Source organism: Drosophila mojavensis, unplaced genomic scaffold (genome assembly GCF_018153725.1).
Source record: "Drosophila mojavensis isolate 15081-1352.22 unplaced genomic scaffold, ASM1815372v1 contig_74, whole genome shotgun sequence".
Classification (NCBI taxonomy): domain Eukaryota; kingdom Metazoa; phylum Arthropoda; class Insecta; order Diptera; family Drosophilidae; genus Drosophila; species Drosophila mojavensis.
In genome coordinates, this window is record NW_025318899.1 from 12971469 (window position 1) to 12997842 (window position 26374).

At 40.6% G+C, this 26374-nt stretch overlaps 3 protein-coding genes across 9 annotated transcripts in view; 2 read left to right on the top strand and 1 right to left on the bottom strand.

The window, feature by feature from the left end:
* The window catches only part of LOC6582285 (protein furry), a 51129-nt gene extending 28640 nt beyond the window's left edge, over positions 1 to 22489 (bottom strand). For 2 of the 7 annotated variants that reach the window (XM_032730858.2, XM_032730856.2), the window contains exons 1-14: positions 22006 to 22488; positions 11743 to 13394; positions 11343 to 11683; positions 9851 to 11286; positions 9551 to 9782; positions 9294 to 9476; positions 7877 to 8020; positions 6248 to 6415; positions 6042 to 6191; positions 5799 to 5968; positions 5582 to 5736; positions 5402 to 5512; positions 5178 to 5332; positions 2664 to 2827 (exon numbers count right to left, since the gene is read on the bottom strand). In XM_032730858.2, coding sequence (XP_032586749.1) covers positions 2664 to 2827; positions 5178 to 5332; positions 5402 to 5512; positions 5582 to 5736; positions 5799 to 5968; positions 6042 to 6191; positions 6248 to 6415; positions 7877 to 8020; positions 9294 to 9476; positions 9551 to 9782; positions 9851 to 11286; positions 11343 to 11683; positions 11743 to 13394; positions 22006 to 22069 — 5125 coding nt within the window. In that variant the 5' untranslated portion in view covers positions 22070 to 22488. Of the gene's footprint in view, positions 1 to 2663; positions 2828 to 5177; positions 5333 to 5401; positions 5513 to 5581; positions 5737 to 5798; positions 5969 to 6041; positions 6192 to 6247; positions 6416 to 7876; positions 8021 to 9293; positions 9477 to 9550; positions 9783 to 9850; positions 11287 to 11342; positions 11684 to 11742; positions 13395 to 18417; positions 18646 to 22005 lie in introns of those variants that run through there. The other 5 variants (XM_032730861.2, XM_032730860.2, XM_044009785.1 and 2 more) reach the window with 4 other exon arrangements.
* A 55-nt stretch (positions 22490 to 22544) lies between these two features.
* LOC6582291 (UPF0046 protein C25E10.12) lies at positions 22545 to 23864 on the top strand. Its single transcript, XM_002007958.4, has 2 exons — positions 22545 to 23129; positions 23190 to 23864. The coding sequence occupies exons 1-2, from the start codon at positions 22750 to 22752 to the stop codon at positions 23716 to 23718; spliced, it is 909 nt and encodes a 302-aa protein (XP_002007994.1). The 5' UTR covers positions 22545 to 22749; the 3' UTR covers positions 23719 to 23864.
* Positions 23865 to 23969: 105 nt separating this feature from the next.
* Positions 23970 to 26139, top strand: LOC6582292 (tubulin alpha-4 chain). Its single transcript, XM_002007959.4, has 2 exons — positions 23970 to 24350; positions 24422 to 26139. Exons 1-2 carry the CDS (start codon positions 24348 to 24350, stop codon positions 25802 to 25804), a joined length of 1386 nt encoding a protein of 461 aa, XP_002007995.1. The 5' UTR covers positions 23970 to 24347; the 3' UTR covers positions 25805 to 26139.
* The last annotated feature ends 235 nt before the right edge of the window (positions 26140 to 26374 follow it).

Genomic DNA, 26374 nt, shown 5'->3' on the forward strand with positions numbered 1-26374 from the left:
CAAATGAAAGAAAAAACTAAAAAAAAAATGAAACAATTTTTAATACAAATAGTAACAGTCGTATTATCTGTGTATATAAAACTACTATGTATACCTGTGTAAGCCAAATTTTAGCCAAACAATTACGTGCATACAATTGAATGTGTGCAGGTGAAATTAAATTATGCCTAATTTTAATGCTTCAGCTTAATAGCGCTTATTGAATTTGTATTGAATTGATTGTCAAATAGAATTCAATAGTCAACCACAAACACTCGACACGTTAATAAATGTGCAACAAAAATAAATAAGCTTTGCGATAAATAATTGACACGTTCAATTATTAACTGTACACCAACTATTTAATAACTAAAATAAATATGCATTTTGTTCACAGAACTTTCGATTTTTAAATTCGGCCTACCAAACGATGTGCAATCGAATCAAATTATCAACCATCAAACTGAATTGCGCATCAATTTTATAAGTGGGTTTTTGGGGTTTTGGGTGTGGGGTTGTGGGTTTGGGGTTTGGGGTTTTCGACACCGCAATCATTACAAAATACATTTTCAATTTAACATGTTTCATTGACCACATCGTAAGCTGCTGAAATGCGTTCAGTTAACTAAATATTTGGGCCGAACGGTTCGCTCTGCTCCAGGCATAACTATAACAAAAGCTAAGCGGCTTAGTGCTTAGAAATAAAAAAAAAAGGTCAGCTAAAGAGATTGGACATGCCCTATAAGCCGTGACCCCAACCAAGCGACAGACTTTAAAGAGCAACCAAGAAACGAGCAGCAATAACAACAAGCCAACAGCTACAGACATTATATAAATGTATATCAATTTGAAATTTCCAGCAGGACGATTCGAGGATTATATGAAGAACAGCAAATGGTGAGCAGAAGTCACGCACTGGTCATGTTTACGAATTGCTGCTAATTGCCATGACGAATTAACATTCAGGCATCCTAAATCTGCGCGGGGCTTAACACATTTCAATGAAAATCCATTATATTAATGCGTTTTTCTTTGTTGACTTAACATACCCTGTAGGCAGTAACGACACAAAAAACATATAAAGTGGGTTGATTTGATAATCCTCATAGAGAATATAATATGTTATATTAATAATAACAATGAATTGTATAATAGAGACGGAAATTTTAATTAATTATGATAGCAAAACCTATGCCAGCTAATATTAAGTATACGTATTAATGTTAAGTTGTGTAATAACGAGACAAATCAGGTATTGCAGCTGACATTACGTATACTACTATTAGCTTATATAACACAGAAAAGATATGTTATATAAGTTACTACTGTTTTGGTTAAATATTCCTGATTAATTACTGTATAGAACTTGTCTCTAAGCTATTTAGCAATAGCAACTGCAAGCTCATTTATACAACAGTGTTTATATAACTGCACAATCCAACCACACTATATACTGTCCTGACTATATAAATTCCACGTCGAGTATCGAGAAAATCAGCATTCCTTTTAAAGAGTAAGCTCTCGTTGGCCACTTTACACTTTTTGGCTTAAAAATAATATTTGCGTTATTCCATATAAGATACACGCCCCGTAAAAAAAAAAAAAAAAAAAATTTGTGCCAACCGCGATGACTTGCTCACGAATTATTTTCTTTTTTTGCAGAACGTTAACATTAATGGCTCAGCGAGCAGTTTGTGCATAACAAATTGCCATAAAATTACACCGGGTTTTGAAATTCCCTTGCGCTTGCACACAAAATTAAATTCAATTCAATCAAATTGACGCAGCCCGAACACACACACACTTACACACACACACACACAACAAGTGAAGCAAATAATTTTATGTGGGCTCGAAATTCAACAGAAAGCTGCTTATATAATGTGTATAATGAAATGGGATATCTCAAGCGTTGCCAACAATAACAAATAACATACATAATACCAACAGCAAAACATGTGTTACATCAATTGCAAAGCTCAAATCATAAACTATTGCCACAATTGGGGAAGAAATAAAAATAAAAAAAATTCAATGTGAATGATTAGAAATGAAGATTCTATAACAAAAATAATTCTAAGCTTGTGCAAATTGTTCAACTGAAAAGAATGAAGCAAGAATATGACAAGACGATGATAGAATACACTTTGTTAGAGAAACGTATGGGATTTATTGCTGATAGATATAATATAATAAACACATATATATAGAGATATCAAAAAGTTCTCTTAGGCCCTAATCTATCGACACCTTTCTTTATCTCTTCACACCTACGTCTGCTTAATAATACTAGAGATTACTCTGTGAGCTATTGCCAATTTCGGCAGAGAATTTCGTATTTTATGTATTTTGTTTTATTACAAGTTCTCCAAAATAATTAAGAAAGCAAGGAAAAACAATTATAAAATTTCCTATAATTATTAAGAAGTGCAACAACTTTTCTGCGTAAAATAGTTTTGGCCATTTTATATATTAAACTACAGATATTTTTACTTTTGGCAAGTCAAGACAACAATTTATCGATTCACCGTGAATCGTTGGTATTTTGTACATTAAATTATCCATTCAGTCAGCTAAAAATCATCAGAATTTTAAGGCTAAAGCACTTAAATTCAATTGCAGTAAATGTTAATTAAGGTAGATGGAAAAATGCAGATTGATTTTCTATCGCAGATAATTCATACCTTTCTCGTTGTCGCTGTGCAAATTGCCAACGCTGCTGCCAAAGAAGCGTTTATCCAGTATCTGCAGCAGCTGCAGCGCGGTTGCGTGTACCTCAACGCGGGGGCAGCCCGTCATCAGAAGCGTTACGGTAATAACTGACGTATAATGGTCGCATGGATACTCTCTGCAAAAAAGACAAAGAAGAGATAAACAGAGTGGGTGAGAGTGTGTGAGAAAGTGGAAGCAGACACAAAGAGCATATACACATATTGGTTAATGGATTTTATGCACTTCAAGAATTTTGCTTAAGGTATTAAAAGTTCGGGCGTAAGTAAAAAGTTAACTCGGTTGTGGTTTGGTGGTTTCGTTAAGCAACTGCCTTATACCTCAGCTAACGAGCTGGAGCTGGCTATAAGTAGATAAAAGGGACAGGCAGACAAATTAACAGTTTGCCCAATTAAAATTCAATCACATAACCCAACCCAAGCGAGCTGACGCACCCACAGAAGGCCGTAATGCGAAATGGAACCGATATAGAGAAAGTATGATAGGTAGAGAGTGAGAGAGAGAGAGAGGGGGAGAGAAAAAAGCGATAAAGCCATTACCTGCGGCTACGGCTCTGCCTAAGTTGTACCCTATGCAAATTTTCTAAAAATCAATTCTCAATTTGCATACCAAATTGGAAGCGCAGAAAAGTATGCTACGGATTTCGCTCACATCTTATTGAACAACTTTTTAGCTGATAAATTATTAATGCAACAAATCTGTTTGCAAATTTGATGAGTGAGTAAACGGGTTAAGTGACATAAGCAACTTAAAACCTGTATTAAGTTTGAATGGCAAATGATTCTTAAGAGACTACAAAATTAAATTAAGTTTCTCTCCAGCTCAAGAATTTTCTTAGTTAATTACGGCCAACCCGAGATACGTTTAAAACTTATTTTGCAGCTCACTGTCTGCAACACACTTCACTTTGTTTAGGCAACACTTTGGGCATTTAGTTGATACAATTACAATTGGTCCCTTTGCACGACAGCCAGCCAGGTGTTGAGTGTGGGTTTAAATTTCCTTTACAATTTGTTTTCGTGTTTATTCTCAGTGTAAAACGAGCATAACAAAAGAACAGCAACTGAAAACTAGTCGCTCTCTGTTAGCATTTTGCAGCTAATTGGAAATGATTTTGCAGTAAATAAAGTTTAAAGGGCCAATCTGACGTGGCCTTTGGCAAAAAAGGATGTCCCACCACACTGAATGCAGCCAAAAAAAAAAAAAAAAAAAATGCGAATTTCATATTGAATTTTCTATGTGTGTGTGTGTGGGCGTGCGTGTGCCTCAGTTTGTGTGCTTAACTGTTATACAAACAATTTGTGCCATTGTATGATAAAGGCGACCATAGACAATTTTGGCATTGAAACGATTTGAAGTTTGGAAAATTAAAAGCCACACTAAATCAAAAATTTAACCATTTGTAAACTATAAAATGCAGCGAAGCATTAAGATGGAAATTTATATTGTATATATGGGCAGCAGCACGCAACAGATCCAGCAACAGCAGCTGCTTCCAGATAGCGCTCTTTGGCACGCCAACAAGAAATATCATAAACAAAAAGAAAAAAAATCAACAATTTTTGCGACTTGCACCATGTGGCATGTGCCGCAAATAACCAAAGCAAATGACACACACGAACGTGTGTGTTTGGGGCTCAAATAAATATAATTTGTTTGACTCGTTTAAGGTTCAATGGTCCAATAAAGTACCTGCAGTACGACTTGTTCTTAATTTCTTGCTTAGCATGGGAAATCATTTTACTACACTTATTACAAATTAAGTTTACTAAAAAGACAAGACATAAATAAGCCACATCAAGAGCTATTTCCATGAAATTTGTAATGAGAAAAGTCACTGAGAAATTGACGAACGCAATGAAATTTAATAAAGTCTCGCCAAGGGCAAATTTTCAACCGAAATTTTTTCTGATGATGAGCAATACACTTTATTAAGTTTTAATATACATATATAGTAATATATACTTATGTACTCATGTACGTAAATTATTGCGACCCTAAAAGACTGTTTATCACCTGGCTGGCTTGCAATAAAGCCCAAAAAGGAGTCAACACACAGACGCAGTCAAGCACTCACTCAGACAGCCTCAGACCATGGGCAGAAAAGGTAGACACCCATGAAGATATATAAATGCACAATACATGGCATATATATACATATATATATATACATATATATATACATATATATTGTTTGTTGCTTGTCAATGAAGGCTGTAAATTTAAAGCGGGAGTCATGGCCGCCAGACACGTGAGCAGTCACTTAAGCCCCAGCACACGCATCCACACACACACACACACAGACACAGAGGACTGGGGTAGATGGCAGGATATACGGTAAACGAGATTATTTGTAAATAGATCACGTTCTGGGTGGTGGGGGTGAGTTGGCGGCAATCGGAAGTCGGGAGTCGATTTGGAGCGCGACTAATGCCTTAACATATTAAATTGACGAGTGATTAACTTACTTGGCACTGAAGATTGAGGCCAAAGCCAAGAAGCAAGCATCAGCCTCACGTGGCGTCGACGTATAGCAGCGATCGATTACCCATTCGAGCAGTTGGCCCATATCCGGATTTGATTCCAGCAACAGCACAACCGTGTCGCGTGCCAATTGATAAATCTAAACAACAAACAATGTGAACTGATATATAGCCCGGCATAGTCAAAGCCATTGTTTTGCTGAACCCACCTTCTCCTCCTTGGAGGTGAGCAGCAGATCCAGCCACTTATAGATGATGCCATCGTCCTGCAGAAGGGGCGTATAGAAGATGTGACCGCAGCAGAGCAAAGCGGACATGGCCTGCATAAGACATACAAGAAATATTCACTTAAGGTCATATAAAGGAGATAGATGCAGCCAATGACTTGCCTGTAATGCGCTGAATTGCAGTTTCTCCTCCTCGGGGGTTTGGCCAATCTGAGAGCTGATGCTTAGAGGCTTGGAGAAGCTGCCACACCATGTGGCAAATAAATTGAATAGATTACGCTTCAAGTCACGCGACAATAAAGTGGCGCACGATTCAACTGTGTCAAGTAGTTGCTCAAGTTAGAAAATATAATTTCAATTCAATTCAAAGACAACCTACGTGAGAAGTTCTTAATCATTTTCCGTATGAAATTGCAGAAGTGCGCTTTGACTTCACGTATGCTGAGATTATCCTTGTCCGTTTCGGCCATCAGGTAAGCCATGGCGCCCTCTATGTACTCCACAAATGTGGGATGCAGCGACATGGTATCACGTTCCAATACGCAAGAGCTGTGACGAAGGAAACAAGGAAATTTATTTATTTACATATTTCTGTGTTTCTGTGTGGATTAGTGGTGCTTACCTCACGCCAAAGGTGCCATTTTCAGCTATCTTCTCCAGCACACGCACCACCTGCAGACGCAGTGCATCACGACGACGTCGACGTCGCATATTCTCCTGCTTTCGATCGACGGCCTCGCGGATGTAGACCACCAGCTCCTCCATGAGATCCCTGTCAAATCGAGATTAAGTGCATCTTCGAATCAAAGATATAAACTTTTTGCTTACTTGAGAGCATCGTGATTTATCATGCCCAACGCATTGACAGCCGCATCCCGCACATCAATGGCCTCGCAGCGCAGCAGGGGCACCACCAGCTTGTACAGTGCCTGCGGCGAGGCGCTGCCCATCGCTGATTTGTCGCTCCGATCTGCGTTTAGGGAATCTGGCGATGAGCTATAAAATAAATTTTACGGTCGCAACATTTTAGTGTCCTGTTTTAATGCTTCAAGTTCCGCAACTCCTGTCTCAAAGCCTGCTGGGCCCTAAGAGCTCTGACAACAGCTATTGACAGAGGCTCGGCTCTTCGCTGGCAGTCAAATGCGTAATTCTATTTATATTTATAACTGAGTTGCCCCATTTACCCAGCAACTTTATTGAAATTAACATTATAAATATTAGATGCGCACAATTTCAATTAAAAAGTAACATTTCGCTTCAGCCAAAAAAAATAAATGTGTTGACAGTAAATAAAATTGTATATATGTATAAATATATTTATGCATTGCTTATCGTATCATTCTGTCTGTGAGCTAAGGCAAATGAGGGGTGCGCGGGCGGGTGCAAAATATAAAATAAACAAACTTGATTCTGTTCACAATTTTTCAGCATAGCAAAAAATAGGCAATAAAAGGAGGTGGGCCACGCGCAGCGCAGCAAATGAATTTGATGCAAAAATCAAATGGCAAACAAAATAGGAAAAAAAAGAGAACAGCGTGCTATAGTCGAGAGTAACAGACTTTAAAATACCGTGTAAATAGTTACGATTTGCTATAAAACTTTATGACCTTTTTGTTGCTTTTAGATTGAAAAGTTAATAGAGATGAGACGATAAACAGACGGACAGACAAGAGAATGTAACAACACAAAGAGATAGGCAAAAAAATAAAAAATAAAATAGATATACATATATACCCATTTGTATTCACAGGTAAGCATATATACACTCTTATATTCAGTGAATCATTTAAATATCTATCTAGATATAGACTACCTCTTATTCACTGACTACAGGGTATTAGTCTCAAAATGTGGTCTAATTGAAAGAATTCAAATACACAGCATAAAATTGAAATATTTAATACTTAAAGCACATATTGATTTGCAAGCAACTACAAAGCCTTCGAGGCTTTATTTTATCAAACTATAACTAAGGCATTTTCTAGAAAATTAAATAAATGCTTTAATAACATTTGCATATACTCTACAAATATTGAGATTGAAATACGCATTAAATGAACAAATTATGAGTCTCACATATGAGCAAAAATATTAAACAGCAAAACCTGCATTAACTTGGATATTTGACAATTAAAGGTAAATATTAGCAAATTAAAACACATTTCTAAGCAGCTACGTACGACATAGGCAGTTAAGCATTGAGTTGAACGGCACAGACACACACACACACACAGAGACAGACACACACACACAGCACACACACTGAAGCACTTATGGCTATAAAAGCCACATTAAAAGTAATCGGAGCAGACTTATGCATATTAATTATAAGTTTCTTGTTTGCTTATGTCTTTTAGGGATATCTTAGGATGTTTTGGGGTAGTTGGGGGATATTAAAGGGTATCGTTTCTTTTTTTTTTTTTTTTTTTTGTGTTGTGTTGTGTTGATTTGCTTTACCCAAGTCGTTTCTGTCGCGCTTCCTTGCGTCCGTAGGAGAGCGGCAGAGTGAAACGTGTCACAATTCCCTCCGGCCCAAAAACATTTGACGGTATATTGTCCAACGAATCGGATAGCGAACGTGAGTCCGATTGATCTTGTAAACTATAAATTACAATCCATATATAGTGATAAAAACATAGATATATAAATTCATAGATAGACAACAACAAAAACAAACGAACAATGGTTTATTTGTGAATTTATGATCTTTGACCAATAGCGAGACAATTTTTTCTCAAACTGAATATTGATGTAGACATATGAACATATGGACTATGAACTGCGTATATAAATAACATTCCCCAACTACCAACTCACACATATAACAATAGTTATGAACCGAGTGTGTATGTGTATGTGCTGTGATCAAAGTATAAGAATCTATGATATGAATAGACCTCGAATCATTTAGAAATAAAGCAAAAGTCTCGTACTTAGCGAAGCAACTTGAACTCGCATTAAGCAACTATTTAATTCAAAGGAAACTTGAATATTCAATTTTAAATCAAAGCAGCAGCAATAAGAGACACGTTAAATTATACATTTGGACCAGCGGCCAGGGTCCACTAATAATTAGAGCTGCTTTGATTGCATATTGAAGGCGTTCGCCTCATTTACATATTCAGAGGCAGCCGTAGCCAAATTCCTGATAAAATTTGCAATTTGCATTTCAAACAAAGCAAACAGATCTGGATGAGTGTGTGTGCGTGTTTGTTTCTTTGTTTTAGATGCAGCACGGCTACAATTAAAATTACAATTACAAAGAACTAAAGATACAACACTTTAATAAAAAGATCAAATGACACGAACAATAAGAAACAACAAAGAACATACAACAAGCAGACAGAAACTCTATTTACAACAAAGGACAACAGGGCGTATGATTGATTGCTCTGCTTTGGATGCAAACTTTTCACTTTTGCAATGAAGAATTTTGATTGATATTATGCAAATGCGTGAATCGAAATAGAATTCGAATTCACTTTAATAGATATTTGAAAACTATTTTTACTTGAATATTTCATTATTATTACAGGTGCGAATAGGTGTATGGATGTGTGTGTGTGTGTGTGTGTGTGCGAAACGTTGACATACAATAATGCAACTTAGTTGAAAACAAACAAACATAGGTAGACCAACTAAAACAGGTAGACTAACTAAAACGAAATGGTAACATAATTAAATACAAAATGAATTTGCATAGAAGTGGAACAAGCACACGTGCGCTGATTGTAATCGAATGCTAAATGTTAATCAAACATGGGACAAATGAAAATGTATTATTTTCGACTGCGATTGGACCCACTCACAATTTGTTTTTAGATGCACTGAAAAATGTTGGCTGGCAGTGCCTCTTGAACATTTTCAAACTTACCTCAGGCTCAGATCTGGCGAGGCACAGCGCACGGCCACGCTTGGTATTTGCGGCACCAGGCGCATGGCACAGGCCACCTGATTGCGCCACAGACGCATATACAAATCCTTTTGACTCTCGGTGGGCATTTTCTTTGTGGGCGCCGAGCCGCGTAGCAAGGAGGCGCGGTTATCACTAACAGGTCTGCAGTTGGGAGAGAACATAAATAGAAAGTTAGTTGAACAAATTTTCTGTCCCTACAGGGCTGTTCAGCTTACGTGGGATCTATGACGCTATAGAGCGCAGTGAGACGTGCATAGCAAATTGGCCAGGCCTGGGCCACCGCTGAGGGGCATTGCTGCAGCACACGCTGGCGCTCCAGCAGACCGAACAGACAGATCGCCCAGGGATCAATGGGCGGCTGCGGCGAGGTGGCAGTTGCAGCGGCTGCAGCAGCCTGTGAGCTCGACTGCGAGAGATTCAGCGTTGATGTGGAGGACTTTGAGTTGTCTAAAATAATAAAAAAGAAAAAAAATCATTAATATCCATTCAACAAATTGATTGTTCAACCAGCTTACCATCTGTGAGTCCGGCCAGCCAAACGCCGCCGCTGCGCTCAGCTATCCAATACAGGTCAATACAGTTGGCATTCAGTATGGCCGTCTTCTCTGCCTGCGGCAGCATCGGCAGACATTTCTCCACAACTTGCGGACAGAAGCGATCCATGACATCAATCAGAGGTGGTTCCGTTTCGGGTAGGCCCAATGCACGCATCAGGTTCTTCACCTCTTTGAGTATAATGACAGCCAGCTTGCGCAAATAGAACTTGTAATTGCAGAGCAGCACCAAGGCGAAGCCCTCCACAAAGTGCAGCGTGGTAATCAATGGTATCTCATTCTTTTTGCCCGCATCGCTGGCCCCCATATTGAGCACCGTGTGCTGGGTAATGCTGGACATGCCACTGGAGGTGGTGATGCTCGAGGCAGCACTGCTGGCTGTGTTTAGATGCTGCTGCTTGGACTGCTGGCTGCTGGTGGTTTCCTTGCCAGCGGCTGTTGTTGCTGTGGCACCAGCAGCTACAGGCGCAGCCTGGGAAACGCCTGTGCCGGTTGTAGCCGCTGCGCTAGCAAGTTTTGACTGTGCGGGATTATTGGCAGCGCCAGTGGCGCCTGTGCTGGGTACGCTGCTGCTGCCGCTGCTGCTGTTGTTGTTGCCGGTGGCTGCAGCGCCGTTGACATTAATCGCGCAGCGCCAAATGGTTAGGAGAACAAACAAGATGCGCGTACAGTTCTCCAACAATTGCGGATAGGTGTCGGTGACATCGCGCACCAGAAACTGTGTGTAACCGTGCACGACATCCTGACGCCAATCCGGAAAGTCTTTGACCAGCGTCTGCAGCGATTGATACGTCAGTATGCGCAGCTCCTCATCCATGTGGACGGTCAAGCGTGACAGCAAGTCGACCAGCTCTTGGGTCATTGTGTCGGGTATCAAACGTGGCACAGCCGCCACACACGTCCGAAAGAGATCAATGCGCGGTTTCCTCTCCCCAGAGAGCATCTCGTCGGGCTCCTTGTTCTGATTCTGCGTATTCGTCATCATTAATGGCCGTCCACAATGCACATCCAGGGCCCGTAAGATGTCCACAAATACACGACGTACGTGCGGAAAGTATGTGGACATGCCAATGCTACGTGCCGTCTCATCTGTCAACATCTTGTTGATGTACGTCTTCTTCACACGCAGCGTATTCCCCGAGGGCAGCGCCGGCACAGTGCGCGGCATTGGCGGCTCGCCGTCCTTTTGCTGCAGTGAATCCGCAACCACAAGGAATGCACGTAGGCCGATGCTCATGCGCTCCGGATTAAGTATGACTTTGATGGAGCGCCCCACACAGAGTAAATCGTAAACAATCTCCCGCATAGCAAAGTCTAAGCGCTCCTGGGCAATAAACTGAATGATCTTGACAAAGATATTCAGCGGTGTATCGCGCGGCACAACGCCCTTGGAGCCTCTGCAAAAGAAAAACTGTTACTAAGAGCCATTTCATTCATGTCCAGAACAATTTACTTGGGAAACAAGGAGTTGACAATGCTCTGCAGTCGTGAGTGTGTAGCCGAGTTGGACTCACACTTGATCCTGATCATGTAGACCCACAGGAGGCGAAAGAGCGACTCGAGGGCAACGCGACTCATTTTAGCATCGCGATTCTTCAGATTGCTCAAGCACATGGCCAGAAAGTAGTGCCAGTTGGTCAGAAAGAAAGTCTTCTGCGAAACGCAGAGCAGACAAGTGACGAGTGGAAACAATGCCAGACGATGCTTTGACTTGGTCGATGCATCCAGCGTCTGCACATACAGCAGCTCCACAAAGTTCTTAACGCACGGCACGTTCACCTCATTTTTGACGGCCTACAACAAATACATAGATTAATAAATATTCAAATGTAAATATAAATATGTTAGCTTACCGCCGCAACGGGCACTAAAATCTCCACAAAAAGTCCAGCCAATGCATGTTTGATATCCTTGTCCTTCACCTCCAAAAAGTATTGACCACATTCGTGCATGAATTGAAACGAGGCCTCAAACTCCTCGATGGGCACCATTTTGACGCGAAAGAACTTCATGCCCATCAGCAGGCTAATGATGCTCTGCGTGGTCGTGGGCGATGCCTCTTTGCCGCGCAACTCCTTCAGCTCGAACATGAAACGCTTGCGCACCGAAGCGAATCGACTCTGGGCCAGCACGCCAATCACCTCCGAGTAGAGATCCGCAATCATGTGTATATTATGGGCATTGGGATTGTTCTGCAGGCCGTCCTTATACTTGAAGTGCTTAAAGGCCAGATTCTCGATGCTGCGCACGAGATCCTCATGGCCCGGATGAAACGGCAGCTGCTTGAGTATCTCAATCAGAGCCAAACAAAATATGAACTCCACGGCCGCCTCGCGACGCTGCAGCTGAAAGTCCAGATCCACGCTGGTCTTGCTCACAGCCTGAACACTGCTGCCCGTTGCCGGCTTCTTCAGGTCATTCTTGATCTCCATATCGGACAGCTGGCGGCGATGCCAGGCGAGCAGCGTGTGCAGCAACGAGGGCAAACAATGCTCGGCCACAGAGCCCAGTGCGGACAGCAGCTGATCGAATTGCGGATCCTCGCCGCGTTGCAGCAACTTTGATAGATTCTTATCGGCGCTCTCCAACATGGCCAGCTCGATTTTCTTCTCCGCCTGCGCTGTGAAGTCGCTGAACAAATTGCGCATGACTATCTCGCCGGGTCGCGGACCTGCGGTCAGCTCAGCGCTGGCCACACTGGCCGCCAACGCATGCATCTCGGCCTGCGTGTAACTGGGCAGCACGTTTATAATGTTGCTGCGCGAATGTGCGCCCCAGGGCAGCAGCGACTGGCGTTGCGGTATGATCAAAGGCGGCAATGCAGCTGGAGGGGAGGCGTAACTCTGACGATTGGCGCTATAGCTGACGGTGGCCGAGGCTTGAACAGCGCCCGACTGTTCCTGATTAGTCACCGACAATTGTTGCTGTTGTTGTTGCTGCTGCTGCTGTTGTTGTTGGTGTGGGTAAAGCTGTTGCTGCTGTGGCTGCTGCTGCTGTTGTTGTTGTTGTGGCTGCTGTGACTCATACTCTATGCTATAAGGGTATTCCTCGCCAAGTATTTGATAATTTATGGGCGATGTGGTGCCACTGCCATTGGCAGACGCCGATGCGGACACTGATGCTGCTGCGACGGCACCGTTAGGCCCAATGCGTCCTGACTTGGGCGTTGAGCTATATTCACTGGAGTTTATGGAATGACGCTGAGCGGGTGAGCCGTTTGCCTCCAGCGGTGGCTCGTTATCAACGTTATCGCCGCCAGCGTGATAAAGATCTTCATGATAAGCACTACGTTGTGGACTCTTTGTGGGTGTGGTATTGACAGCTGTGCCTGTTGCTGCTGCTGCTACTGCTCCTGTTGTTGTTGTTGTTGTTGTTGCTGCAACTGTTTCTGTTGCTGTTGTCGCATTGGGACTGCCGCCAGCTGGTGACCCAAGGGCCGCCGCGCCACCAACAACAACTGTGGCGACGTCGCTCACGTGTTGCTCATTTGGGTTTTGATTTGTGCCTATGGGGAGAAGCAAAAACAAAATCAGTCATAAAATAATAGCAGTTATAAATGGATTCGCACTCTTATCAACTTATCAATACCCCGAAATGGAGCTCAATATAAAAATGTGTATATAACATGATTCACTAAGTGTGACGGCACTACCAACTACCCTTTTAGCCTTTTAGCAAACAACAACAAAGCTCGTGAGTTTATGTTCAAAATTTGTTTACTCAACAATTATGATTGTGTTTTTTTTTTTTTTACCCAAAATATATTTAGTTTTTTCTTGTATGTCGTTAACACGCGCCTAGCAAATCATATCTGCAAATAGAAAATATTATTATCTCATCATCAACATAATGTGTTTTCAGTTTTTTTGTGGGTGTGTTGTAACTTTGAGCCCAAACACAGGTTGCCTGGATGAAGAATACCCTATAGACTTGTTTTGTCGTTATCGCTAAGAGTCCATTTCCTCGTTTGTTCAGTTGTGTTAGCTTGTATCTTAATTAGAAAATGTTAACGATGCATGGAACATAAATTCATTATCGGCATATCGCATGTCTAGCTAAAATATATACATATACATATACAAATATTGGCAGAGACTGTGATTCGATATGATACAATTCGGTTCGTGTGGATTTTTTTTCTAATTATTATTTTTAGATGACGACATCGCATCAATTTTTCAATCTATGCCAATCCAAGTCCATGTTCGTCCTCATACAATATTTCGTTAAATATTATTAGTAAACACACACTCTTTATCTATAACTTTATCGCGGCGCCATCGAACAACACGTCAAAGAACAAACACCTTTTGATATCAATTCAAGCGAAAAGCCGATTTCACCATTATATATCAAATATACAAATATAATATATTACATACACATGTGTGTATGTATGCATACACATATGTATGTAAGTACATATAAAAAACATTGTCTGGATTATTCCGAGTACCACAAGACTTGGCATCTACGTAGATCATGAGTATTTCAATTTCCAGTGAAGCTCATGTTTTTTATTTTTATTAAATGTTCGTTCATTTATTCAAGGAATTGAAATTGTATTGAAGACATCAATCCAAGCGAAAGCTTAATAAATTATCAGACACAATTATTAAGATAATAATAAAGAAACTGTTAGGAAGTAGCCTATTCCTACACAGTAGATATATTGATAAAAAGAATATAAAAAATAAAATAAACAAGATAATTGTTAACCATGTGTGAATTAAACAATAAACAATAATCATAAGACCCATAAACTTTATCATCAATGTCGCCTTCAATGGATCCAATAAATTTCTTATAATATTTAAACAACTTCGTGCCACTTTAAGACCACTGGCAAACCCTTATGTTTATGGTCAAATCACGTACTTGCTGCCCAAATCAATAGACATGAATGTATTAAATGAAAACCCAGTCGCAATTTCAAGTTCAATTCAAATATTTTGTTGTTGTTGTCCTTAAGCTTTCATTACGGCTACAGCAAGCCTTTCTCTATTACATACGGCTACAAGTAATATAAATAATAAATGTTAAATGGTAGACGATAGACGGTAAAAAGGAAAACGTGTGCTGGGAATGCGACAGGCATTGCCCAATGCCGACACATGGCCGTCAGCTCTTCCACAGGACTCGAAGGGCTCACACGACACTTAAAGGTCACAGTCAAAGTTCAGGGCAAAAGTTTTGCTGTCACTGAATAATTGATCAACTTTATAAAAGACTACGTAAGTCGATATACTATATATAGTACTTGTGTATATGCATAATATATATGCATGTTTATGTTTGCATATCAGACGACTGCCCCAGCTGCCATGAAAATTGCGCAAAGTTTACAAAACCAAATGAGAATTCAATTTTCTTCTCATTCAAAATTCAATATAATTTAAACTTATGAACATTTGTTGCCCGTTATCTAAACATGCTCGCCACAACAGAGATCTGAGGGAAAACAAGATAAGAATGTGACGATTTGTCATAAATGACAAGATGTTACCCTGCAATATACACTCATGGTCAAATTAATAGGTGTGAAAATTTTTTTTTTTTTTAAATGGGAATAACGTCTATATTTTTTCATGAAACTAAAAAATTCAACTTATATTAAAAAATAGACACATCATAGAATAACAACAACAAAAAACAAGTTTAAAAAATAATAATTTTTAGTATAATTTTGGCATACTTCACAAAAAACTCAAATTTTTGCTGGCCAGATTAATAGGTGTGCCCAGCAAATTAAAAAAAAAAAATTAAAAATTCTTAAATATTGTAGAATATTTAGATAAGTATGGTTAATACCCTGTATATCCGCCTTTATTCGCAATGAGTTTGCTGATTCTTTGGGGCATAGAGGATATTAACTTTCTACACCTTTCCACAGGATCGGTGCTCCATTCCTCCTGAGTATTTTGCAATAATTGGGTCTAATTGAAGCAGGTAGTCTTGGAAATTTGCCTCTTCAGGTGTCCCCAAAGGTTCTCAATTGGATTGAGATCTGGAGACTGACTTGGCCACTCATAAACTTCAATTATATTTTCATGAAACCAATCCTTAACTACTGGGGAGTCCTATTTAGGATGGTTATCCTGTTGGAATTTCTATTTTAGAGGTATGTTGTCGTGGGCATGTGGTAGCATAACACTACTCAAAAGTTCCTTTTACAGGAATCTGTCCATTATGAAAATGGTCGATGGTCCAATTCAAAACCATGCTATGAAAAGCAGTCCTAAACCATTATGCCGCCTCTTCCGTGCTTAACCGTCTTTTTTTTGTATATCTAGGATCCAATTCTTTGCCTATAGGTCTCCGAATATTTATATTTGAGTCATTCTCAAATAAATTTTATTTTGGTTTCATCACTCCAGAGAATTCTTCTCCATTTCTTCATTTACGCTCCCCCTCTAAACCACACCTGGCCTTGTGAGTTTGAGCAAAATTAAGCCTCATCCGAATATTTGATTTACGCAATAGAGGAACCCTGCGAGCAACTCTCCCAGGTAGATTCGAGCTTAATAGCCGTCGACGAATAGTTCGTGCCGATACAGCATTGCCCATTTCGATGGCAATCGCTCTCGAAGACTTAAAAGGGTCCCTTTTAGCCAAGGTGACTATCCGGGAATCCTCTCTTACGGTAGTTTTCCTCCGGGCACCCGGCTTCCTTTTATCTTTTTTTGGTGTCAGAGCATTTGTAACGAAGTTCTCTAATCGTCCCATTAGTAAGGCAATGCATGTATAAGTTTTACCCTCTTCACGAAGCTTGAGAACGAGATTTCTCTCTTCAGCACTGCAGTGAACTCCACGACCCATCTAATTTTATTTAAATGTTGCAAATGAAAATGTTGATGCTTCAATCAAATTATATTCAATAAAAATACTACCTTTGCTTACTCAAAAACTCTTTAATATTTTTATAATTTTTTGTTTAGTTAAACACACCTATTAATGTGTCCAGGTCGATTTTGAGGTAGAGAATGTATAACAGCCAAAACTTTTTAGCGAGTAAATTTTTTTGGGGAGATTTACCTATTTCCTTTTTAAATAGTGTGGCCATACCTAACAAAAAAAAATTCGTGCTGATAGATGTTGTCAAACCGTAATTATTCTAAAATATGCTAGAATCTTTGGGTCACACCTATTAATTTGACCATGAGTGTAGATTTGAGAATCAACAAGAAAGGTGATCTTAACAAAGGACAAAAGAGTAGAAAGAGAATGAGAAACAACGAATAATTGAGTAAACCATAAATATTATAAGTAGACTTGAATATGGAAAAGAGATAAACACCAAGAGAAACTATCCGAAAATCCACAACTCCTATATACCCTATTTCCATTTCAATAGGTATAAAAATGCGCAGAAAATATGGAAAATTGCGTTAAAAATATAAAAATCCAAACGGACAGCAAAGACAGATTCTCCCCATTTGTTTGTGTATATTATTAATAACGTATTAACACGCTCGCATCCCATCAAAGCGAAAAAAGAAGAAGAAGCCAAGCGAAAGTAAAGCACACGAATGGAAGCAAACTGAAATTCTTGTTTTAAATGCGCCATGGATGTGTCATTTGACAAAACTACAACAGCAAGAACAACAACAACAACTTGGCAAAGACATGCGACCGAACACGAATATCTCCTCCCTGATCTCTTGTTGCCCCAGCGCACCACTTAGCCAATGTCTCCGATTCTCACATCCAATTTCAGTGGGCCAAAAGTTGAAGAATTGCAGCGCAGGCAAAACGAAACATGTTTCTGTATTTTTTTTTTTTTTTTTAATTCAAATGCGCAATTAAAAATAAGTAAAAACATTTTTGAAAAATCAGCAAAAAGAACAAACATGTTGCAAATAATTTGTGTAAATTATAATACCAATTAAAAATGTATAGGCTGGGGTATGGTAGGCTTCAAGAATTGGTTCTTGTTATCAGAGAAGTAATTATTGATTGTGAACTTTTAACTGTTAACTGCATATCTATTTTCTTATTGAGAATGATTTTATCCAGACTTGAAAACGAATTTAGAGTATCTTCTAGTCGAGTTAACCCCACGCCTCAAGCACTGCCACTTGTTTACGTACAAGTTTGTGAAATATTGCGGCTAAAAATTTATGATTTGTGTAGGATTCTTTATAGATTATCAGCCAATTGCACGAATCAAATACATTTATTAAACAAAAGAGTTGAATTTACTGCAAAAACCAATGACTTTGTAGGAAAAAACCATGGAAAAACAATAAAAATTTTCTTAGAATTGATTCGAATTTTTTATTGATTTTCCGTTAGACAAAATGATGAACCATTTAGAGAGCTCAGCCAGGCGAAAATGGGCCATCAGAAGCCATAAAACAAAAATAGCGAGAGCTTTTCCTAACTTTTCTATACATCTTTGCATATGTAGACATATTTCTATATTTTTTTCTTCTTTTTGTCACCCACACTGATAATATTTAATTATCAATCTGTTTGACAGACATTTATGATACAAGTTTTGTAAGTGAGGGAGATCTATTTGTTACCTTTTAGTTTTTTTGGTGTCCATTGAAAGTTCCATAACATGAAACTGGCGCATAAATTTGTAAAGTAATCACAGCTAGGAAAATGATGCTCAGGCAGGTTTTCCAACGTTTAAACACGACAACAATAATAATAATTATAATAAGAGAGAATATTCCGAATACAAAGCGCAAATAATTGGCACAATAATGTTTCTTCTTGTTTCTTCTTGTGGTTGTGTCTGTCTTTCCCTCTCACTCACTGTCTCTATCTGTGTGTGTGTGTGTGTGTGTGTGTAGGTGGAAAGGGGGCAGATGATTAAATAAACGCTGGCATTTGTAAGTACACGTAATTAGAGGCACGTGAGCTGTGTTGCTCTATCTAAACACACATTATATTTATGAGAAGTAATTAATTTCGCGTCGATATTCGTTCTTCCCTCGCAGGATTATTTGTTGTAATTTTTGCTGTTGTTGCTGCTGGTTGCTATTGTTGATAAGAACAGGCCATACAGCACATAAATGTGTCACCACAAAGCGAACGTATTTTAAGACTTGCGGGCCGAGATTAGATCGTATATAAAACGAAAATAACAACAAAATCACAAAGAGCTACAACAAATTCAGCTGTTCGTTAGTTTTTTGACGTCACTCATATAATTATAAATATAAATAATAACGATTATTTGTAATTTTACAGCTTTTTTCGAAATTCAGCTTGATGTATTGTATTTATTGTGTTTATAATGCTTCTTTATGCTAATGAGCCCGTTTAAAGGCGTCTCAAAAAAATGAGCTCAGCGCTTTGAATTTGAAATCGACATATGACGCTGATGACAGCAAGAACAACAACATCAGCAACAAGAACACAATAACAAAATCGACAGCAATAATACAAAATTCGGTTGTCAAATTACAATTTCGAGTCAATTTAACGCATTTATTTATATATTTGCGCGATCATTTATATATTTATAGGTGTGTGCAGCACATATATCTTCACGTTCACATCGCACACTAAACACAATTTCTGTCGGCTAAAACAAAAACACACAATTTATATATTTATATATACATATGCTCATATATGATATATGTGTGTGTACAAAAAAAAAAAATATATATAAATCTCAATACACAAACGTCGAAAACGTAAAATGCTAAAATGCGAGGCGAACTCTGGCGACGACTAATTTCGACTGCGGCGAAAACGCGCGCGGCTCGCAGCCCAAAAAAAAGTTCCAAGCAGCGTCAGAATCAGCAGCAGCAGCGAAAGGCAGCGACGTCAACAACAACAAATACGACCAATAAGTAATCAAAAAAAAAATAAATAAAAGCAAACGTAAAACAAAAACAAAAAAAAGGCTGAGCGAAAATCGCGCGCGCTCGCAAATTGAAAGCACAAAATCAAAACAAACGATAATTGTATATTTAAAAATATGATTAAACACAAGAGACAGAAAGAGATAGACAGAGAGAGAGAGAGAAGTAGCGAGAGCAGCAAGTGTGCCAAAGAGCGTGTAAGTGTGTGAGGTAAGTGTGAAACAGCTGTTGAGAGCGGCGAATTGGAAAAAGCCGCACAGCAATAAAAAGTAACAACAACTCAATCAGCTGAGCAAGTGGCGTCGACTGCGACGCCGACGACGCCAGCGACAGCGTCGGCAATTCTAAAGCACAATGATTGGCATTATTTATAGTTGTTGCTTGTTCTTCGGTTTTGTTCTCGTTTGTTTTCACTAATATTTCGGATATTAACATAAATTCGATAAAAACAACAACGAACAACCAACAACATTGCAATTAGCTCAGAACGAGGTAGTTCATAGGTTGTTATGGCACTTAGCACAAACACAAACAAATGGTTCCGTAATTTTGTTGTACGCCGCGTATGCGTAATCGCATACAAATGCACAATTGAAGGCTAAGAAAAAAGGCGTCGCGGCTTACATTGTATAACCCGTTCTCTCGACTTTGTACGCCCCCAAGCTATTGTTTATTACATAAATCATCTTGAAGTGTATTTGTGTATTTATTTTGTTTGTATTTGCGTTCGAGTGCGCACAAATTTCTAAACAAATATTTGCAATTTTTTGTTTGTTTTCAATTTGTATTCGATTTGCTTTGTTTGTTATATTTCGCAAGGCTTTGCTAATCATGCAAACTGTACAATTTTTGTAACAATAAACAACCAAGTTGATTATTAACTGTGGAAGCCGTAATAAAAAGAGAAACAAATTACAAATGCACAAAAAGGAAAAAGGTTCGGGAATTAGCACATTATTTCGTAAATGCATCCCTCTCTCTCTCTCTCTCTCTCTAACTCTCTAACTTATATGAGCGCGTATAAGTGTTAGTTAACGGGTTTTATTGCAAATTACATCACGCCCACGCCATATAAATTGCCAAAAACAACAACAAAATGCAAAAAACACACGCGATGACGAACACGCGACCGGAACGCGCCTTTACACACGAAGAAGAAAAAACAAATAAAGGAAGAACCAGAGAAAAGCAGAGAGAACGCACTGCAACTTGACACTTGGCGCGTTGACAAACAAATGAGCTTTTGAAGCCTCAGGACAGCGACTGCGACTACGACTGCGACGGCGACGACGACCGCGACGACGACCGCGACGACTACAACTGAAACACAGACGGAGACTGAGCTAGAATCGCACAACTTATGCAATTGGCACAGGTGCCGCACTCAGAGCTCACTCGACATTTGACTTTTGGCGAGCAGCGACGAAAATTCTGCCTTTACTATTTTTTGTTTTCTTCTTCTAATTTTGCACCAGCAGCAGCTGAGAACATCCGTTGGATAAGTGCCAGAGGTTGTGACCAAACTGACTGACGTTCTTGCTTATTGTGAATGTCATTATCAAGGTTTATGTTTTCGGCGTCCATTGTCTGTTTGTGAATGAAATGCCATCACAGCGAATTGAGAGGAGAGCGAGCAGACACGCACACGCACACACTCGCAGTATATTTACGACTAGGTCTAGGTCAATGCAGTGTCCAAATGCGCGTGTATTGGTGATCATCTCTCAATTTTAAATGCCTTGCAATTTTACTCTTCTCCTGCTCTCAACCGTCGGCTATGTGTGTGCGCGAAGGAGAGGAAAACATGCGCTCATATCCAACTGTAAGTGGCAACGGTAAATAACAGCCCCCGATGTCAAAGCTCAATAAAGAGCAGAGCCATAAATGATGGCAGTGCCAAAGAACAATGACCACACAAATACACACTGGAAGAGGCATATGTAAATGGATTGGCTGTTCCGACATGGGCATTATTTGTATATAGAGAGCAGAGCAGGCGCAATTAAAGTGAATCATCGGTTAGCAAATGAGGAAATAAGCAAGACAGGGGCAAAAGCGCCGACGCAGAGTACTAAACAAGGTGCAAGTAGTACCAGGTGGTAAGGCACACACACACACTCGCATTAACGCACACTCATGCACCAAAACAGATAAAAATGCACACTTGATATGAGGGCGTAAACAATTAGCAGCGACGTCAGCGGCAATTAAAAAACGAGTGTAAGAGAAACAACAAAAGGGGGCTGCACCCAGACGGAGCTAATTGAATCGCACCAAAATAGAACTCACCTGCAAAGATTGGGCGTGAGCTGACGCCATCCAGAAATGCATCCAGCTCCATCAATTGATCCATGCCTGCTTTTCAGACCACAAAACACTTGCGTACACAATTTTTAATACACTAAGTGGCTGCCATCTTTGTTTTCTCGGAGTGCATTCAGTTCTGCCCCGTCCGAAACGCGGCGACGGCGGCGGGCAACGGCACCAGCACTTGGCAGTGAATGAAACAAAGTTAAATGCAATTATTGGCGTCTTGCAAATAAATTTCGAGAATTTGTCTAAACGAAAAATGTACACGACGTGAGTGGTAAGAAGAAGCAGCAGATACAGTAGTCAGCAGGCACAGCTGTTTTTTGTTTAGCATGCAGCGTTGCCACCTAACGACGCGAGCGGCGATGGCGCTTCAGATGTGCAGTGACGACACAAAGTGTGGTTAGTGTAGATAAACTATATGTTGATGGTATCTTGTGTGAGTAACATTTGTAAATATAGTGTGATTAATAATTATTTCATTTTTTAAATAACTTTTTCAGCTACCACTAGGAAATTTTGTTTTATTTTTATTGTGTGTGAGTGCCCTGGCAGCCCTGGCAAACAGCTGATTCTCACTTTTTGTTTTGCACGCTTCACTGCGTTATCTATATTTATCGGCGAATCGGTGTTTATTTAATTTAAAAACCGCAAAATCCCGTGTACTTATCAGCATTATTGACTATCAATGTTGTATTAATAGCCGTGAACGCTGCACCAACAATGGCTGCGTTGCCTGTTGCCGTACATCCGCTCACCAGCGACCCAACCGCCGCCTGGAATGAGATCAGCAAAAGCCAGCGGGTCATCAAGGTTGTTATGAAGCCACCGACCACAACGGTGGCTCCCAATAAGGCTCGCGTGGTCTGCATGTCGGATACCCATTCACTGACGCCCTACATTAAATTCGATATACCCGATGGTGATATATTCATACATGCCGGCGACTTCACCAAGTGTGGACAGCTGCAAGAGGTTGTGGAGTTCAACAATTGGATCGGAGCCTTGCCGCACAGGCACAAAATCGTGATTGCGGGCAATCATGAGCTCAGCTTCGACCGCACCTTTACGCATCCCCTCCAGAACAAGGCGCATGCAGACCGGTAAAAATGAGCTAGCCTAGGATTCAACTTATGTTCTAAAATATTTTCTTCACTTTTCAGCTCCAAGCACACAGGCATGAGTATTTTAGATGATTTGCCCACGTTGGGCAATGACAAACAGAGCATGGAGAGCGCCGTAAAGACGCCGAATATACGAGAGGCCTTAACCAACTGCATCTATCTGGAAGATGAGCTGCTTGAGCTGTGGGGCGTCCGCATTTATGGTTCGCCCTGGCAGCCAGAGTTTTGTCGCTGGGCTTTCAACGTGCCGCGAGGCGCTGCCTGTCTAGAGAAGTGGAATCAAATACCCGCTGGGGTTGATATACTAGTCACTCACACGCCGCCCGTCGGCCATGGCGATCTCTGCTGCTCCGGCGTACGAGCGGGCTGTGTGGAACTGCTGAGCACAGTGCAGCAGCGTGTGAAGCCCAAATACCATGTATTTGGCCATGTGCACGAAGGATATGGCATAACGAGCGATGGCAGGATCATCTATGTGAATGCCTCCACTTGCGATATCAACTATTTGCCCAACAATGCGCCCATTGTGTTTGATGTGACGCTTCCGCCCGGCGTGCGCAAGGATTAGGTTGCAGTCGTAGCATGCCCCCAACCGATTTCTATTTATTCAATCTACGCTTAAGTTGCCATTTCAACGGAACAAGGAATTTATTTTACACTGCACTGCAAATTATTTTAAGTTTGACAAATAATAGAACCACAAAACCCCTTAAATAATGCTCATTGAATGACCTCGTTGCCAAGTCAAATGTCAAGTTTCAAACCAATTGCTGATCGAGAATGCAACTCTTCAATGTCCTGCACATTGCAAATTGACTTAGTCAAGTTTCAAACCAATTGTTGATTTCAATGTGAAATCTGCAGAGAATTGAGAGCTTTTTTTATGAGTTCAAAGCGTTCCATCCCTGAATCAATTAAATGTCCTGCATATTGCAACCCTGACCTAGTCAAATTTTGAACCATTCCAATGCGATCGCAAATGCAACTCTGCAGCAAATTCTGCATTCTTCGAGGGTTCGCTTTTGCGCCATTCGTTCTAACGGCATCCATCCAGCGCCATCGCTGCCGCCATTTTGTTCTGCAACGTGGCCATCGAAAGAAATTCAATTTGAATTTCTTGCGAGCTGTTCACGAAAGTTTTGCTTTTAAATTGTATTTTTGCGTATATTAATTAGCTGTAATTTGGCATACGAAACTATGGTGAGCGATCTAAATAAATCATTGGTCCTTCCACACCCAGAACACAAATTGATTTGAAAATTCTGTTAAAGCGCGAAGTCATTTCCATACAAATTGGGCAATGCGGCACGCAGATCGGCAACGCCTGCTGGGAGCTCTATTTGCTGGAGCATGGCATCAATCTGGATGGTAGTCGCAAAACGGATGCGCAGCAGGTGGAGAGTGGCCGTGGCGCGAGTGTTGGCCAAGGCACCTCCGACAATGATGCACATACCTTCTTCATGGAAGCGGGCAATGGGAAGCAGGTGCCCCGCTGTATCTTTGTGGATCTGGAGCCATCGGTGATAGATAGCGTACGCACGGGTGCCACGCGGTATCTGTATCACCCGGAACAGCTAATCTCCGGCAAGGAGGATGCAGCAAATAACTTTGCCCGTGGACGCTATTCGATTGGCAAGGATGTGCTCGATCGGGTGACAACGCGTCTACAGAAGATTGTGGAACAATGCGATGGTCTTCAAGGCTTCCTCATCTTCAACTCGATGGGCGGCGGCACTGGCTCCGGCTTTACCTCGTTGCTAATGGAGTCGCTGTCCAATGATTTCAGCAAGAAGTGCAAACTCAACTTTGGCGTCTACCCCTCACCGAAGGTGTCCACAGCTGTGGTGGAGCCGTACAATGCGTTGCTAACGACACACTCGACCATGGAGCATGCGGACTGCGTCTTTATGGTGGACAACGAGGCCATCTACGACATCTGCAAAAGCAAACTGGGCGTGGACAGGCCGGCGTACAACAATCTGAATCGCCTGATTGCCCAAATAGTTAGCTCGACGACTGCCTCGCTGCGTTTCAGTGGCTCCATGAATGTAGATCTGAATGAGTTCCAGACGAATCTCGTGCCCTTTCCTCGCATACACTTCCCCCTGGTCGCTTATGCCCCGCTGATGTCCGCGGATCGGGCTGCCCACGAGCAGCATGCGATCACCACGCTTACGAATGCCTGCTTCGAGTCCTCCAACATGATGGTGAAATGTGATCCACGAGCTGGCAAGTTCATGGCCTGCTGCATGCTCTTCCGCGGCGATGTGGTGCCCAAGGATGTGAACGCTGCGATCTCGGCAATCAAATCGAAGCGGCATATCCAATTCGTTGACTGGTGTCCCACGGGCTTCAAGATCGGCATCAACTACGAAAAGCCGGCCTTTGTTCAGGATGGCGATCTGGCTCCCACCTCTCGCGCCTGCTGCATGCTCTCCAACACGACGGCCATCAGCGTGGCCTTTTCCAATCTGGCCTACAAATACGATCTGATGTTCAAGAAGCGCGCCTTCGTCCATTGGTATGTGGGCGAGGGCATGGAAGAGGGCGAATTCAACGAGGCTCGGGAGGATATAGCAGTGCTCGAACGTGACTTCAACGAAGTGGGTCTGAACAACGATGAGGAGGACGACGAAGAGTACGCCGAGTTCTAAGCATCCTTTCTTTATCAGTAATATACATTCTAACTCAACCTAATCTCAGCTGTCACAATAGATCTATTTATGAGTTCCATAACAATATATCCATAAAGATTCCGTTTTAAATTGTAAAAAATAGCCTAGATAAGTATCATTATATAGTATATTATCTTGAACTAGTTTCCCGGGCTCTGTCGTTCCCGACAATTTCTAATCAGCGCCTCCCAAAATTCGAGTGTTGTATTTATATATTTCCATATAAGTCATATAAGTCTTAAATGTATATACTATACTATATATTACATGTAGCTCTATGGATCAATAAAGGAACTCTACTAAATGAAGCAAAACGAAAATGAATTTTGTGAATCTAAAAAATTAACTGAAATAATAAAGAACAAAAGTTCTTATCACACCAAGAGACTACAAAAAAAAAAAAAAAAAAAAAAAAAAAATTATAACAATTGAAAAAAGCCGATTGTTGGCTCCATAAATAACAAAACAATTTTCAAAATCTTTTATGGTCAGTAATATAAGTAGAGCAATAAAATGATACTGATTTATCCCCTGTCCCTCTCCCTGTCA

Coding starts and splice junctions, on each gene's coding strand:
- LOC6582291 (XM_002007958.4), top strand. CDS start 22,750: ATGGCTGCGTTGCCTGTTGCCGTACATCCGCTCACCAGCGACCCAACC. Junction 23,130..23,189: donor AACAAGGCGCATGCAGACCG/GTAAAAATGAGC, acceptor TTCACTTTTCAG/CTCCAAGCACACAGGCATGA.